This window comes from Coenobita brevimanus, chromosome 69 (genome assembly GCF_032717465.1).
Source record: "Coenobita brevimanus isolate Jiangsu-jjx chromosome 69, ASM3271746v2, whole genome shotgun sequence".
Lineage (NCBI taxonomy): Eukaryota > Metazoa > Arthropoda > Malacostraca > Decapoda > Coenobitidae > Coenobita > Coenobita brevimanus.
The window spans coordinates 28,966,097-28,985,563 of NC_137022.1; the positions used below are offsets into that span (position 1 = coordinate 28,966,097).

The 19,467-nt window shown below is 39.7% G+C and overlaps 1 protein-coding gene across 7 annotated transcripts in view; it reads right to left on the reverse strand.

Annotated features, from left to right (window-relative positions):
* The window catches only part of simj (transcriptional repressor p66-beta simjang), a 68,515-nt gene that overhangs the window by 36,296 nt on the left and 12,752 nt on the right, over nt 1-19,467 (reverse strand). For all 7 annotated transcript variants that reach the window (XM_080277424.1, XM_080277425.1, XM_080277426.1 and 4 more), the window contains one exon: nt 5,500-5,702. In XM_080277424.1, the coding sequence (XP_080133550.1) occupies nt 5,500-5,702 (203 nt within the window). The remainder of the gene's footprint in view (nt 1-5,499; nt 5,703-19,467) is intronic.

Sequence of the window (19,467 nt, forward strand, 5' to 3'; positions counted from 1 at the left end):
GGGTTTGTGTTTTCAGGTGTGTAAATTCAAGCTCTATACATCAGGCAAAAAACTTTTAACCTTTGAGAAAGTAGAAAAATTGGCCTGTTTTGAGGCCTGGGGGTTAGTCGAGGCTGGAGAATTGCATACCCTAGAGGTTAAAAGTGCTGACAAAGATTCCTTCATGTAGCAATACTGAAAGACATAAGTTGGCAATGTTGGTAGTAATGTAAAAGGCACTCAACTTCTCTTTACCCACCAAGGACGAAGATAGGTGGCATCTTCATTCAACATACCACAGTCATATTACCATTACAATATAGTGGTAGCCCAGAGACACAGTAGGATGAAAACATTAGGAAAGAACTGGAAGGGAAGATATAAAAAAATCTGCTGGGTTGGGAATCTGGAGTAGAAGATGCTGAATGTTATGGTAGTACGTAAAGGGCGGAGAACAGTGGTGTTAAAGACTACTGTACTAATACACACACCCGCACACATCTATATATATATATATATATATATGTCCATCCATCATCCAATCCTACGTTGTCCCATGAGGAGCGTAGGAGCCTGGGGCTAGGCAGTTGGTCCTGACATTTAAGATGAGAGTGACCAACCTCACTCATCCCTGAATGGCATTACATGAGCAATAAACCCCAACCACCCCTTGGATATAAACCTTCACTGGCTCAATCCGATTGGAGCACAATAATTACCCACTAAACCACCAGGCGCCAAAATCTGGTTATATGATTACCACCCAGTGTAGTTAATAGTTTCCTGGTGTATAGGAAACCATTTGGCTTGTCACTCAGTGTAGAGTCACCCATAGGGAAAAGAAAGAGGAAAGAATGAAGGAATGAAAGACAGAAGAGGGAGTGTAAAGTCACCCGTAGGCAGAAGGACGAGGAAAGAATGAAGGAAAGAATGATAGAAGATGGAAGGAAAGAAGGATGGAGGAGAGGACAGGGCAGACACCAGAGAGCAGCACTACATTGAGTGAGTGGATGGTGAGCGCCCCCACCTACCACATATATATATACAGTAATCTCTCTACTATCTGACGTAATAGAGCCAAAGGCATGTCTGGAAAGTGGTCCCGTCCGGATAGTGGGCCCCAGCCTCCTGGACTTGTACTTAAGGACCCTAACCCAGCCTTATTTTGAAAGCCACATAAATAACTCCCTACCGGACATGCATAGCACCTATTGAAACCTACTTAAGACCCTATTCACACCAATAATGGACATAAAGCATGAAATAAATGAAAAGGAACCAAAGAATAAGGAATTAGAAGTGACTGTACCTCAGCCAGGGTACTTACAGCACGTCTGTGGCTGCCTTCTCTAAGGGCAGTGGTAAAAATGCTCTTGAAGCACGTACTGTAATCCAGCATTGTGCTGCACTTACAGTAATTCTTTGCACTGTGAGTTATAATTGTTTAACACTGCACATTCTGTTCATTGCACCAAGCCAGTTTCAGCCACCAGTTAGCACTCCACAGTTAATCTTTTGCACTCAAAATTCTACTTTCTTAACACTGCACAACATTGTAAATTCCTGTGTGGTCTAGTGGCAAGGTATTGCAGTTTACTCTCTGTTTATTCGCAAAAAATGAGCACGTGTGGCATCCATTGCGATAAGCATCTACTCGTGATCGCAGTTAGGCAGTAATTGTTGGTAAGGGAGAAGCAGGGTTGCCAGATAGAAATTCGGCCACATTACCAAACTCCTCAATTTTCATTACCAAATTTAACTTTTCATTAACAAATTCGTAAAGCTAGAATTTATTCTTCACTAATTATATATATAAGTGGAAATACATGTAATCACTCTCCTTATAATTAACAGCATGTTGACTATTCTCATGCTATATGTAGGCTAGCAGATTAATAAGACTAACAATCACCATCTCCATCCTGTGTATCCTCATACATGTGAAAAATCCGTTTGGTAATGCAATATTCTGATTCATTACCAAACGAATTTTTCAATACCAAACTGGCCCACATTTGGTAATGAAAAATACCAAATGGCAACACTGACAGGGAAGGGGGGAGGGAGGAGGAAGGAAGGGGTGAAGGGGCCGTGGAATAAACAGCTGTTCGGCGCCGCACAACAATTTCAAATTATGGGTGGGAAAAAATTAGGATTTTGGGGGGATTTTTTTCTTTTTTTGGCCATTTCTGGGTTCCGAAGGTCCAGGCCCACAATGTCCGGTAAATGGGGTGTCCTGAAAGTGGGCGTCCAGATAGTACGAGGATTACTGAATACAGTAAAGGCTCTATCACATGGTACCTCGTACCAGGAACGGCTGAGGAAGATTTAAGTGGAACAAAACTTGGACGCTATCACACATGTTCCTCGTATCCTCGGCAAAGGACATGCTTCTCACACTGTTGCCAGAGCCCCGTCTCGCGACTGTGGACAGTGATCGCAGTCGCTGACTCGATAAAGAATAAGGAGAAGCAACTTTTGTTTACAAACTGGTACACACGCGGAACTGCCTCAATTTCTCTATAAGGGTGAATTCAGCTGCCCTTGTCCAAGAAATCGATGATAAAGCCATCAGTACGTTGTTGTTGTGGTGGTGTTTTCAGGTGGCGACTGGTTCGTCTACTCTACCTGCAGTGGAGTCCTCAGTTGTAAACACGTGATATTTTATCGACATCACACTTTCCTCAGTGTAGGAAATATTAACTCTTTATAAGGCCTTCAAAACGATTGATATTTATTGTAAAATATTAATAAGTATTCAGTGTTAGGCTAAATGTTTAATAATGTAGTATGATATATTCTCTGTCGAGTAGCCTGGGTTTTGGTCACACTGTTTTGCCCGTGGTATCGTCGGCAGGAATCCATACAGACGGGTTCCAAATGCCCGTGGTATCGTCAGCAATTTTACCACGTTACCGTTCCAATTTACCATCGTATCCTCGGCAAACCTCGTATGAGGTGCCGTGTGATAGCCCCTTAAAAGTCCATTAATCCGAATGGCAGTGGACCAAGAATCATTAGGATTATCAGATTTTTGGGTGGGACCCCTAAGACAATTTCATGTTTAAACTGAAATTTTACCAAATGGATCACTTTCACTCATTCATAATACAATATGGCACATCTATCTATCTATTGCCAGACGCCTCAATCCCGTTTGGGGTGGCCACAAACAAATCGCCTCCAAGTCGCCCTGTCCCCCGCCATTTCACTGCCCTGCTCCCAACTCACACCCCCCTCTCTCATATACCTCTCCACCCTATCCCTCCATCTCATCCTCGGCCTCCCCCTCCCTCTTCCCCCCTCCACCTCACTCACATAACTATGTACAGTAGCAAATGTTTTGTTCAGCTTTATCTTTTTAATGTGTACTGCTGTATACACAATAAAAAAAAGTGTCTTTACATTCTGAAACACACATGATGAACATTTGAATATGTTCTCCAGTCACTTTTCATTGATTTGCATAAATGCTGGTATTATCACGACATCATAAAGCATTATATTTATACACACCATAGGAAGTAAAACACCAGGAAACCATTTACTACGCTGGATGGTCACCATATAACCAAATTTTGGCGCCTAGTGGTTTAGTGGGTAATTACTGTGCTCCAATTGGATTGAGCCGGTGAAGGTTTATATCCAAGGGATGGTTGGGGTTTATTGCTCATGTAATGCCATTCAGGGATGAGTGAGGCTGGTCACTCTCGTCTTAAATGTCGGGACCAACTGCCTAGCCCCGGGCTCCTACGCTCCTCATGAGGCAATGTAGGATTGGATGATGGATGGATGGATTGAGTTTTAACAAGGACTTATTAGTACCAGTACTAATTTACAACCATATAATTTTTAATAGCTGATAAAATTAATATTTGTTGCATTTTCTAAAACTTAAAATAATACTACCATTGTATATGGAGGTACAGCATATCTCACAATAATACAGACATTCCTTTACATCATGGTTAACCTTGTTTATGATAAACGGGATGAAAAAAGAATATGTGGGTGATCAGTGATTTCACAAGGAGTGTTGTAAACTCAACTTTCTATTTTCGTCTATACTTCATTTCAGTCCACAAGTGCCGTATAGAAAGATTTCCTAGTTAAGTTCCATGGCTATATATATATATATATATATATATATATATATATATATATAAATCTAATTTGCCAATTCACCTGCCGTATATAACAGTACTAAAAGTATGGTAAAAATGTCGTGATATTTTGATAAACATCCCTGACTTACACTGCACGACTGGCAGTACCGTATGTTTATATCCACAATTTTCTAAATACAAAATGCATGTATAGAGATACCAGAAACATTTATGTTAGCAGAGGAAATCAGAAAGCTTTGAAATATTAAATACTCCAAGAGTTTAAAGTTATGCTGAGGTTGCAAAAGAGATCTAGGAGCTAATAAACCTTCTGAATCAGACAGGTGAGAAATCATGGCAGGTAGCAAGTGATACAAGGATAAAGCTGTAACACAGTGAAGACTGGGTCACTACAAGATCAAAAATATAGCTACAGCAAACAGGCTACGAAGCTGGTAATGTGTGAAAGCTACAGATAGTCAGTCATAAACAAAGTAACAGCAAGGAGTGGTAATGATTAAACTTTTTGTATGCCCTTCACTGAGAAATGACTATCGGTTTCAACTCACAGCATACATCTATTATGCTACTAAATTACTACTTCTTGTAAATATCTGCCTGTACCTTTGCAATAAAAAAGGAAAATTAATACTCAAGTACGGAGAATGCACCATAAAATCCTAGATACACAACTGTAAGGATAATAGCTGAGTACATCTAGTCTACAGTAGTTAGATTTAAGGTGAAGAACCATCTTGGATTTTGCAGATTAAAAACACTCCGGCATATACCATCATTCATTTAAAATTAAGTTTACCATAAAAAAAAAGTACATGAACTGTTAATAACCTAAGAAAGAGAACTTTACAGGCAGACATTTCCCATCCCCTGTACTGAAAATAAAGCCTGGGAATGGCACTTGAGGTAATGGTATTTAGGCACCACAATATTAACCATAATTTTTAAAATGTACAATGTTATGTGAGAGTAACTGGAAAATATGAAATGTGGACTTTGGTAAGAATTTTCTACAACTCCGTAACTTGTTCAATGCTTACATAATACTGAAGATGTTTGGGAAAGTACACTATCTGATGAAGGAATCTAAATCAACTACAACCAAGGCATATGGCTGTTAACTGTACTGCCAAAATAAATAAAAAAATTTGAAATACTACAAACCTTGTTCAACTGACTAGAGTTACACCTGCCCATACCTAAAGTGCATCACATTTAAGTCAGAGTAACAGTGTAAAGATAAAATTTGGCAAGCACAACATGGTCAGCATCATAATCCAATAATAATATACTGTTACAATTCGGCCTTCACGATGGAGAGCTGTCAATTTTAAGCTAAGTAAAAGTGACAAGGCTATACATATTACCAGTATAATTTATGAGAAAGTGGCTTTACCTTCTCTTAGCCTCTTGTTGGATGGTGGAACAGCTGTAGAAAGGTCCACCACAGCATTGGAGTTTTCGGTGGGCATTTCCTCTGCTTCAGTGACCACCTCCTCAGGATTGTTCTCTTCCTGGTTCTCTACATTTTCTTCGGATTCTACGGTCCCATTGTTAACTGCAACCTTCTCACTTCCTTCTTCTTCCTCTTCCTCACGTCTGAAAAATAAATAAATAAATAAATAAATAAAAATATAAAAAGTATTCTTTTCAACCTAATATTATAATTTAAATTATCATTACTCTGATCTTGCTCTCCACCCGGGGATGGGGTGAGGCACTACAGTATACTGGACACATATCATAATGCATATACTGTATACACAGTACAATAAGGTAAGTATCTACACAATACTGTACACAATAAACAAATACTCAACTACATATATATGGTACACTATGGGCACACATTAGTGCAAATGAATACAGTTATGATACAAACAAGTACATTTTTCACCATATGGATGGATTCAGTCAAAATTCTACTGGACAAAAGGTTTAAAATTATCTTGTAGCTAATAATTAACCATACTGCTGCTACAGATGGAAATAACTGTTTTCATCACACTAATACTAGACCACCTTATTCACCTGAGGGATATCCTAAAAATCAAAGTGATAGTCTAAGTACTTGGCACTGTTATCTTAGCACTTCATGATCTATATCAATCTACCAGCAGTTAACTTTCTCTACACAAGTATATCACTTTTATTCTTGCTGCTACCTACCACACTATTTCATTCAGCTTAGAAGACTTTTTGAGGAGATGCTAGATATACTGGAAGTGTTCATAAACCTTTTCAATAAAAAAAAAAACCCTCAATGTAAATAAAAACATCTGGAGGTATCTAAAATAAACCAACAACATACACCACCATGTTGAAGGAGTTAAATATAGTGCAGCACAGTACTTATAAACTTCTCCTATGCTCCTCATGGGAAAACACAGGACTGGATGATGATGACTTATAAACAGATGGATATTACAAGCTGGTGAATGGAGAAAGAAAGAGTGGAAGGTAAATGGCATATCTGTGTAGGGAGTGTAAAGTGAAAGGTATAAGAAAGGTGGAGGTGTTATGTAAAGTACAGTACTTATAAATACAGATGGTAGTTAAAGTTAGTGGATTGGGGAAGGCTTGTGGTGGTGGATGGATAATTGGCACATATATGAAAGGAGTGTAACGTGAAAGGTATAAGAAAGGTGGAGGTGTTATGTACGGTACTTATAAATACAGATGGTACCAGCAGTTAGAAGTTGGTGGATGGGGGAAGGTAAATGGCAGATATGTGAAGGGAGTGTAAAGTGAAAGGTATAAGAAAGGTGGAGGTGTTATGTACATTTCGTTTCATTTTTTAAGGCTCCATCATGCTTGCATGTGCTGGCCTTCGTCACCTAATGGCAGCTCTCCATGCTTGATCTCTGGCAGCTTCCCTATTCAGTCCTTTACCCCTGAGGTCACACTAAGTGACAATGTCCCAGGTCTTTTTCAGTCAACCTCTCGCAACTCTACCTCTAACACTGACAATTCTAACTTTCTGCACCCACTTATCATCGCCCACCCTCTCCACATGCCCAAACCATCTCAATCTACCTCTCCTCATCAAAACAACAACACACTCTAGTCCCATCCTATCACACAATTCTTCCATCGTAAACCTAGCCCCTCCAGTCTCACACTCAGGGACACATTGCACAACCACCTAATCATTGTCATTTCTGTACATTTGAGCCTGCAAAAATTCTCTTCCCTTATTGCCCAGGTCTCACTATCACTCTGTATTACACTCCTAACATAAGCTGCATACAAACATCCCTTAGCATGGAGGGAGAGCCCTCTCAATGTCAAGAGAAGCAACAGCTCCCTGAACTTCTTCCGACCACTCCTCACTCTAGCCACAGAGCTCCAGCCCAACCTCCAGCACATACGATGTCTCCCAAATAAAAAACTCTTCCACACACTCAATAGACTCACCAGTAAGTTCAATCCTTTCACACCTGACAATCTCCACCTGCTCTCCTCAACACACCGCACACATGAAATTAGCATTATCTTGCAGTCTACCACTAATATCACTATATCTCTTATGCACCCACTGATCACAGACACTACACAAGATGGAATTACAGTACTTCTCATGCCACTGTGGCAATTCGTACAAGGCCAATTTTCTTCTTTAACAGTACTGCCACCAGCCCTATATAGCTGCCATCAATTTTCTTTTGTCTGCATTTACTCTTAAGCCCTTGTGCCCCATACCATCTCTCCACTTCCTAAATCTTTCCTCTGCCTCCTATTCATTCTCTGCAAGCAACACCAAATCATCAGCATACAACATCTCCCACGGGAGTCCATTTCTGAAGTCACATGAGAGGGCTTCAAGTACCATGATAAACAACAAGAGGCTCACAACTGACCCCTGATGCCCACCAACATTCAAGGTAACCTCATCACTCAATCACTTATAAATACAGATGTTATGTAATGGTACTCATAAATACACATGGTAGTTAAAAGCTGCTGGATCAGGGAAGGCTTGTAATGGTGGAAGGTACCAGGTAAATGGCAGATATGTGAAGGAAGTGTAAAGTGAAAGGTATATGAAAGGTTTAGATGTTATGTAAGGTACTTTTAAATACAGATGGTAGTTAAAAGTTGGTGGAGGGGGGAAGGCTTGTAGTGGTGGAAGGTAAATGGCAGATATGTGAAGGAAGTGTCAAATGAATGGTTTAGGAAAGGTGGTGGTGCCATTTGAGGGTCGTGATAGAGATGAAGAAACATAGTACAAACAGTCATCATTACAAGATAGGGCTGTGTTTAAAAAAAAAATTATTATAGTACTGTATTGTAAATTTGGGAAAACTGGCAAAACAGCATTATAGGCATCATTAACAATGGAATTATAACAGACAATATTTTTGTAACATATCAAGAACCTATTAAAAATATATACCGGTATATATATATATATATATATATATATATATATATATATATATATATATATATATATATACTTGAAGGGTGACACACTGAGGATTTATCAGTAATGGACAGAAGCTACCAGAAGACTGCAAGTGAGAATACTTAGGCTACAACTACAAGCAGAGTGCAAAAGTGTTATGAAGTAAGTTTGAAAAATCTAGAGCTAACATCATGTAATGCCTCTCAGGGATGAGTGAGGCTGGTCACTATCTTAAATGTCAGGGACCAACTTGCCTATCCCCGGACTCCTACGCTCCTCATGGGGCAACACTGGCTTAGATGATGAATGAATGAATGATAAACATCAGAAACATACATATACCTGTGCCATGCATAGACAGTGACAGACAGACATAAACACACAGATAAGAAAGGAAATGAGCAACTTGCAGATTATGATGCACAGAGACTGGACAGGTTTAGGGAAATTAACCTTCTCATGGCCAGCAGGCCAGGACAATTCTAGTGCATGAACTCTAGTCCGGTTCATGCCAGACACTTTTATTCACCAGGATGAGTCACAGAGTCTAAGTATTAAGGACTGTGAAGATGTGGAGCAGATGGTTGACACTGAGGATGTGACCCATTTCAGCTGGGTACTTTGATAATAGTCCCCCTACTTTTTTCAGAATCCTACACACATGTGTAGCCTAATAATTAGAATATGATTAGGATGATGATGAATTTCTTTACAAGGTAATGAAACAAATCTGCCCAATGCAACAATAAAGCCGGAAATTTCAAAACCTTTATCACCCTTCTGATACCAAGCATATAATGCTCATCCTCATCTAATACCCAGGATACCATGGATGAGAGGCAAGTTATAATTACCATAATCTATACTGATACCATACGTTCAGATGACATCTTCATTTTAGTCCAGTCACTACTAGACAATTTTACTCAACTTGGGATTTCCAGCAGCAAAAGGATTTATGAAGCTTATATGTTATCCCTCTAATTCAGTTTTCCTACAGTGAATAACACTGTCTGGAGGCAGCAAAAATAAAATACTGTACATGTAAAGGTATCCATGGGCTAAAACGGGCAAGAACAACGGTTGTGAGTGCGCTACATAACACCAATGGTCACTTCCAGTACAATATCCAAGATGCTTAACTCTCAGCCATAATTATGACTCACCATCAGATCAAGCTGAAATTAATGGTTCTAAAATGATGAGGTATGATGCAAGCATTTTTTTTTTTTTAACTCAAAATTTATTGGGTGCAAGAATATATAGCTCATTCTACATCAATTCGAGTACTCAACACACACACACACAAAAACTCCCCCCTCCCTGTCTCTTGCCTCCTCAAGTGCTCATTCTCTCTATCTTTCTACCTTGGCAATCCTAGTGTTTGTAGCTTCCACTAAACCTTCATTCCTCAACGCCACTGCCTTATTGACGGTATACTGTAACATTAACAATGTGTCCAACCAATGATTCTAGAGCCACCTTGCTGCTATACAGCAGTCAAATGCCAACAGGTGCTCCTCTGAATCAATGAAAATAAAGTACAGTACTATAATGTATTAACCTTACAACTGTTTATAAACAGACACATTTGAAACTACATATCACAGCTTTTAATAAACTGATTCAATTTGTCAACAGAATTATGGAGAGTCAAATCACTAAAAATAAAGATTTCTGAAAAGATGGTTTACATGTAGAGGGCGATGTGGGAAACGTAAATAAGAATTACGAGTTTGGCCACCTGAAGTAAATGGTGATTTAGAGACTGACTGAGAGATTATGTGAGGTGGAGAGAGAGAGAGAGAGAGAGAGGTGAAGATGATGATAATACCCAAATACAAATCTTTATACATTTCTCTCACTGCATTACAGGGCATCACGAGAAGGTTGTGGGTTCAGTTTAAGCTGAAACCATTACAGTGTGTTTGGTACTGGTAAACTTGAAAATACTGCAATTTATAGCGCCACTGGAACTGTACAAGAGGTACCATACCATATATTCTGGACACTTTTGTATTTTTTAGCATGCTAGCTCAAGCAATTAATCAGGTTACACTTCATTGCACACAGCTACTGTATGCTGTATGGTACATTATCATCATTAAAACCCTTCATCTCACAGAGAGGCAAACAACAAGGCTTTGCAACCTATCAGGATACATGAATTAGAAAGAGGCAATTTCCAGAGAAAATCATCTTCCCTTCCAGTGTTGGCAAGGCTAACCTACAAGGCTGCTTATAACAAATCAGGCACTGGGGCAGCAACATCCCAACACCATTACAAGGACATGGTTTACTGTAGTTGGCTGGTTTTCACCTGATGGAACTGGGCCACTAACAAAGCTTTAATATGGTACTTAGCCTAGACATGGTTCAGAGAAACTTGATGAGCCTCAGTTAGAAGGCAGGAATTATGAGCTGAACACCCCTCCATTCTGTTTACACCTGGCCACTGACTAAGCTGGAAAGGGTTAGGGATCTTTGTCAGGTTAAACCAGTTCCAGCATTTACAACACTGGTGGAAACTGTTTACTGTACCCTTCTTACAAATTCACGACTTGTAAGCCAACACAGTATAGTACATCACTATAAAGTGCACTGTTTAAATTTAAAAAAACAATGATTTGCAGTGGTGTAACTGTGAGTACAGTATCTTCTGCACATCTAATCCCAAAGTTCAGCCAGGCAGAAAGCAAGAGAATCATTACTTTTGTCTCTCATCACCCTCACAAGCTTCTCCAAAAGCACTGTATCCATTCCTCCAGTCATCTTTCCATCTCACCCTCCTAGTCATCTTTCCATCTCTTCCTCCCATCATCTTTCCACCTCATCCTCCCAGTCATCTTTCAATATCATTCTCCCTCCATCTTTCCACCTCATTCTCCAATCATCTTTCCATCTCATACCTTTGCTCTGGTACACACTAGTTACCTTCCTCTCTCTATGCAATAAATTGGATCAAGTAACTTTTCATTTCTTATTAGGGTGTCCAACTCCACCTAATAATGTCTAAAGACATGCACCCGTACGGTAGCTAACTAATCTGTACTTTCTTAGTTATGGCACCTATTCATTTAACACTGTCCAAATCTCCCTCCAACAGCTAATTTTCTACGTCACGAGAGCCAAACACTAAGTTTTTTTGAGGATGAATATTAGCAATAGCAAAATGTCTCAGGAATGTCTAAACCAAACTGATGACCAAAGTACTTCATCAAGACCACAGTTAAATTTCAAAATATCTGCCTATAGCCAGACATCCTAATTTAAGAAGGGGTGACCACAACCAAACTGCCTCCATGTCATCATGTCCCCCACCACCAGACTGCCCTCTCTCCTACTCACACCACCCTTACACATAACATTTCCCTACTACATCCCTCCTCTTCATCCTTTAGCTCCTCATCCCTCTTTCCTCCTCCACCTTACATAAACCCTCCTAGGCAATCCCATTCTCCAAATCTCTCCATATGGCCAACTCTAATGCCGTTAGCTACATAAACAAGCAACTCTTTTAGTACCAAAGACACCATCTAAAAATGCATTTACAGAAACCATTTACAAGATCACCAAAAAATACAAAAAAGCTCACAAGGCATCACTGCATAATGCTTTAAACTTCAGTAGCTACTTATTTATATACACCAACACAGTAAATTCTCTTTTCTTTAACTTTGCCTAAGCTAAAACACCACTCTCTTCAAACCCAACAACCTCCTTAGAGATGTTTCTTCTTTTCCACCACTAACATCTCTATGCTTTCTCTAGGATACAGCCTAAATTATATTTACCTACAAATTACAATCTGTTATAGCCCTCTCTCAAAAATACAAGTTTCCATTTTGTACCTTTACAACACTGATGTGTGGTAGGTGGTGGCAACCATCATCCACTCCCTTGAAGTAATGCTGCCTACCTCTTACTTCACCTTTATCATTCTTCTGTCTGCCCTCACCTCTCATGGTACTATTCCTTCCATTTTTCATGTCATCTTTTACTACTATTCTTTCCTTTTCAGGTGGCGTTATCGGTACATTGAGTGACAAGCCTAATAGTTTCCTGTATGCCAGGAAACCATTTACAACGCTGGGTGGTACCTGTATAACCAACCTGTACATGTATCCTATGTGTCAACATGTGAGTTGGTCAAGGGTTAATGTCCCTCCCCGTAAAACAACTACCGGTACCAGTAGCCTAACTCCAAGACAAATGGCCACCCCTCTCGGGATTATGGCATCACGTTACATATAGATAGATACGGTAGATAGACTGACAACACCAGTGACAAATCTTATGCACCAAACCTGTAATGGCATTGTTAAACAAAAATAACTAAACAAGTAATAATAATTTGCCTTCCAGCAACAACTAACAGATGTCAAGCCCTCTGCACTATCCACCACTGGAAGTTACACTGTGTTCATTCATTTTACAAAGCCACTGCTTACATATTGTCACACAGCCTCACAAAAACCTACCAGTACACAAACAGCTTAGCAACAACTCAGAAGAAAACTATCTCATAATGAATAACACAATAATAATAAGAGTAATAGTAGTAGTAGTAGTAGTAGTAGTAGTAGTAATAATAATAATAATAATAATAACACAGTACTCCCACGCCCAAGATGAGTTTGTCCAAGATGTTTCATATCCAAGACGGAGACCATAAATAATAATCCAAAATATTGCCGTACAACGGTTGCATACGTCCAATACGGAACCAACAGTTCATAACGGCCCAAATCCAAGGAAAATACAGCTATGACGGTCTCACCTGGTCCTACATGGTTCCCACGCACAGGAGAGTGACATGGTTGAGATGTTGTCCAATAAAATATTGGCATCTGGTCACATGATGAGCACGGCATCTCACCGGAGCATCATGGACACCCTTATCGTGTGTTGCACTCAGCGTTTGTCCCTAGGCTGTTGCCTCTCCTTACATAACCATACCTAGGAAACTGTCTGCTAACCCCATGAAGTACTGCCATCCACCTCAGGATAATAAGCTGGAGATAACTGAGCTAAGGTACTAAGCTGGAGATAAGCTCAGAAACATACACTTTCAACGTGAGGAAATTTGTTTTGGTGCCAAAATAGGTCTAGGTTTATGTTTTTAGGGGCACTCATCGGTTATTTTCTAGCAGTATTAATTTTTTCCATAAGGTCTTCTGTTGGTCCAAGATGTTTTTCGTCCTAGACGGGACCCTCAGGTGACAATATTACCGTCTTGGACACGAGGGTACTGTACTGCAATAATAACTAGAGGCCCCCAAAGGGGGGAATCAGACCGGCCGCAAGCCGATACATATCTAGTGCAGCCTGAATAGGACCTTGACCTCAACCTACTTTCACCAATTTCGAGCTCACAGGATATTTTCATCCCTACTACACACCCGTAAAATTCTGTGATATCTTGAATGGTTGCAAAGTTACCGTGGTAACAGACACATAGACCTTGACCTACTTTCACTAATAGCGAACTCGTTTGAGATTTTCATCCCAACTACACATCTGTAAAATTTTGTTATATCTTGTACGGTTGCAAAGTTACCATGCTAAAAGTGACACAGACAGACACACAAACTGAAAATAATACTCATAGATTTTCATCCCTACTACACACCTGTAAAATTTTTTGATGATATTTTGAGCGGTTGCAAAGTTATCATGGTAACAGACACACAGACCTTGACCTACTTTCACCAATTATGAACTTGTGATCACTTTTTTTTCCTACTACACACCTGTAGAATTTTGTGACGATAGCTTAAGCGGCTGTAAAGTTACTGTGCTTACAGACACACAAACAAATGGACAACAATACTGTTCAAGCTTCGCTTTTCCGGCTGGTAATAACCTAAACTATCTGCCTCAGGAGTCCATTCTTTCTCCTACTCTGTTTGGCCTAAATATGATGAGTGACATCCCAAACCCTTACATACAATACTCCATCACACAGCTAATATCTCTGCAGGTGACACCACCATAACTCAAACTCCATATGATACGGTACTGGTACTTCAAACTTATCAGAGCATAAGAAATTCGTGGACAGCAAATAACAGAGCAGCTCTCCGCAAATCAACAAACAGCTACACTTCTCACCAACTAGGCTACAACAAAGAAGAAAATCAAATAGGCCTACCGGTATATACTGTGACACATCACATTTAGTATCACTAAGTAACACTCATCCAATACAAACTAACACATATCTTCACAAAATACTAGGCATGCCCCACAACATAATAACATAACTTGCTAAATACACTGATAATACAAATGCCAAGTGTCATCAAACATCAGTGCACTCAACACTCACGATTCATTCATCACCTAATCCTGTGTTGCCCCATGAGAAGCGTAGGAGCCCGGGACTAGGCAAGTTGGTCCTGACATTTAAGATAAGAGTGACCAGCCTCTCTCACCCCTGAGTGGCATTATGTGAGTAATAACCCCAACCACTCCTTGGATATAAACCAGCCCAGGCTCAATCTGATTGGAGTGCCTTAATTACCATGATCATTACATAAAAACATTCTCATACCATGGAATAACTCATATCATCGTTAGATGTACACAACCACAAACCATACACTTTACACATGGACACATATATCCTAAGTCAAGGACCAACCACATAGGCTATGAAGGTAATGAACTATATCCATCTTCAACACTAACATCATTACGTGTAAAATCATACTAGCATCACTACATGTAAAATCATGTACCGGGTAGCAAACACATCAAAATAAACTACCCCAGAAAGACCACTCCAAAATCAGAAAATAAAAATACAATAAGAAAAAAATAAAATAAAATAATAATAATAATAATAACCACCTGGAAATCTGTATGATCATTCCAAAATCAGATAATACAGGTAATAATAATAATAATAATAATAATGATAATAATAATGATAGTAATAATAATAATTTTGTGGTAGGTGGGGGTGCGCACCATCCACTCACTCGATGTAATGTTGCTTTGGGTGTCTGCCCTTTCCTCTCTTCTTTCCTTCCTCTTCTGTCTTTCTTTCCTCTTTCTTCTGCCTACGGGTGACTTTACACTCCCTCTTCTGTCTTTCTTTCCTTCATTCCTTCTGCCTGTGGGTGACTCTACACTGAGTGACAAGCCAAATGGTTTCCTGTACACCAGGAAACTATTTACTACACTGGGTGGTGACCATATAACCATATTTTGACGCCTGGTGGTTTAGTGGGTAGGTAAGGCGTTCCAATCGGATTGAGCCAGTGCAAGTTTATAACCATGAGGTGGTTGGGGTTTATTGTTCACATAATGCCACTCAGGGATGAGTGAGGCTGGTCACTCATCTTCAACATCAGGACAACTTGCCTAGCCCCGGACTCCTATGCTCCTCATGGGGTGACATAGGATTGGATGATGGATGGATGGAATAATGATATTAATAGCTACCCCAGAAATTTACAGTATCATCCCAAAATAAGAAAAAAAAAAGGCCTACAACAATAATAGAGCAATAATGACAACAACAATAACAATAATATAATCATAATAATAATAATAATAATAATCTATCTATCTATCTATTGCCAGACGCCATAATCCCGTATGGGGTGGCCATTTGACTCTGAGTTATTTGTTTTACAGGGAGGGGCACCAACCCTCCACCAACCCACTTGACATGTAGGGAGCACGTATGGTTTGGTTATATAATAATAAATAATAATATAATAATAATAAAAATAATAATAACACTGATATAAAAAGCAAATAAAAATCTGCATCATCAACCACGCAATCATCAACCTGGGCCCGAAAGGCCTAGCCACTCAGATGAAAACACCCACTTGCAAACAACTCCAACACAGCTTGAAAGGTCAAACAGGGTGAGTCTAGCTAGACTACACTGTTTATACCACCTATCCATATTCTCACACAAACACAAGCTACAGTATGGTACACATAATACTATAAGGTACTGCATAGCCTAATGTATACACACACACACAAAACTGCACCCTACCCCTACAACATAAAGCACATATATACTTACCATATAGCCTACTGTCTGGTATATATTTACTGTACACATGTGAAACAGCTCAACATCCTGTGTGTGTTGGACTTATAACCTGTCCCAGTGAAATTCACTGACTACATCCCATATTGCATGTTTCCTCAGTCAGAACCATTCATTCATGAGTTTGTAAAACTTTTTTTTTCTTTTTTTTTTTTAAATATAGATTTGGCCTCATCCAGGTTTCCATAAAGCCTATTCCATCTTACAACGGTGTTGTTATGTCCCCAAGCTCAACTGGATGTGATATATGGTATCACTCTATCTACAAGTAGCCATCTCTAGTGATTAGTGGTGGATTTATCCACTACAATTCACTTGAGATGCAGAATACTACTGTACCATGCTATATTTACACTGTACTCTTCAGGACTAAACAGCAAAATATTTAGTAAACAAGGAAGGTACTAGTCACCCTTCTCTGCACATTTCTGTATTGGCACAGGAATATGGGACTGCTTCACACACCTCTTGTATTGCATGTAACCTTGTATCTGCTGCAACATAGATGGGGAGAGACTAGACTAACAAGGTATACTGTATTTCTTTATCCATTAGCTAATTCGTGTTCCAAGAGATCAAGAAGGCTTGCTCTACAGCTCCCCACCTCTAATGAATATAGGATAATTATGATGACCACAATGGTACTGTGGGACAAAAATAAATAAATATATACCAGCATACGTGAATAAATAAATAAAAATAATACAGAAGCTAACCATACAGGGTGGCCCATAAATAATGCTCCAATTCCACTCTGCTGGGTATTTTCTGTTGCAGGGAACGCTCCATCAGTGTTATCAGTGTATCTACCCTGCACCATTTTACTCAATTTCAACTCCCACTGCTACAACCATGTCCACATTAGCTGACTGTGCTGTTCACAAGCCACCCTGTATATCAATCCATTCACAGCAAAAGGGTACAAGTTACCGTAGTCCAAGACACTTTGGGTCAGGAAACCAAGCAAAGCTACATTTACCGGTAACTATTACAATACCAAAATTCTTCCAAGTCACACCTGGGAGATTTGAATCAATGCGCACATAGCAAGGACACTACTCTGACTGCTATATTTCACCTCTAGATGTCCAGGCTATGCAGAAAGTTAAAATGCAAGAGGGCTTTGTCCTGACTTCTGAGCCACCAAACATAAATGATGTGGTGGCAAAACTGAATTCAGATGAAACAGCTAAAACTGTGCATATGAAGCATACCAGTAAAAGTTGAACATGAAAGAAAGAATGAGCCAGAACAGTTTGGACAAGATATCAATGCAATTTTTTTAAAAAAATAAACAGTTTTGGAAAGAAATGGAAATCTGTGGGAATCAATGTGCATAAATAAGTGATACCCTGGTCATTCTATACCGGTAGCTGCTGTTGTAGACAAACATTGTTCTTCTCCTAGATCTATCAACAGTGGTGTTCCTCAGGGCTTTGTCCTATCACCAACTCTCTTCCTCTTATTCGTCAATGACTTTCTAAGCTGTACATCTAACCCTACGTGTCAAGTGGGGTTGGTGGAGGATTAGTGCCCCTCCCTGTAAAACAATTAACTCTAAGCCCTTGGCCACCCCGTTTGGGATACATGGCGTCTGGCAATGAATGAAATGAACATCTAACCCTATCCACTCATACGCTGATGACTCCACCCTTCACCTTTCCATTCGGTTCCTGCAATGTCCATCTCAGCAGTTACTTCAACAAACAAGGGATGAGGCTATGGCACACCTAATGTCTGACTTGGCTCGTATCTCTGACAGGAGTAAAAATAATCTGGTTGTTTTTAATGCATCAAAGACTCAGTTTTTACACCTATCAATCTGACAACATCTTCCACAGGTATACCCACTAATGTTTAATGATGCTCAACTTAATCCTGCATCATCGTTGAACATGCTTGGGGTTTCATTTGCTCGGGACTTGTCTTGGAAAGATCATATTACATCTCTTGTAAAATCTGCTTCCAAGAGATTAGGTGTGCTAAGCCGACTCCGTTCCTTCTTTACTCCTGCACAATTGTTAACTCTATACAGGGGTTTTATCCGCCCCTGTGTGGAGTACAACTCTCATGTGTGGAGAGGCTCTCCACATACAGCTCTTCTCAACAGGGTGGAGTCAAAGGCTTTTCATCTCATTAACTCTCCTCCTCTTACTGACTCCCTTCAACCTCTGTCTCTTCGTCGCACTGTTGCATCTTCATCTCTTTTCTATCACTACTTCAATGGTCACTGCTCTTCTGAACTGTCTGCATGTATTCCTCCACCTCTACGACGGGCGCGTAGCACCCGTCTAGCAGCAAACTCTCATCCCAATTCGGTCCAACTCTCTAAAGCAAAAGTTAACCGTTACTCCCAGTCCTTCATTAATGCAACAGGTAAACTCTGGAACTGTCTCCCTCTGTCTGTGTTTCCTGCTTCCTATGATCTCCAGTCTTTCAAACGCAGTGTGTCCAGGCATCTCGAAATGATCGGATCTTGAATTTGGCTCTCTCTTGTACAGTATTTTGTTTTTCCTCTTGGAAGGAACAATAATTGCAGGCTTGTGGCCTTTGGTTCCTTCTTCTTTGCATTAAAAAAAAAAAACTAGACCATCTACGGTAATGACAGAACACCTCAGGGGAAAAAAAAAAAAAAAAAAAAAAAAAAGTGGAAAGACTTATGGAGAACTGATAAATGGGAATGATGAACGAATGGCAATTACAGTATCAACATGGATAAGTGTGTTCGGGGGAAGGGAGGAAGAAAGAAGGACTACAAAGACAAAGAATATATAAAACCTGGAAGCTAAATGGCAAAAATTAAGAGTTTTGTAAAAAGCTCTGAGAAAGGGAAGGAGTCAAGTGTTTACAAGGTACAGTACAGTATATTCGACAAT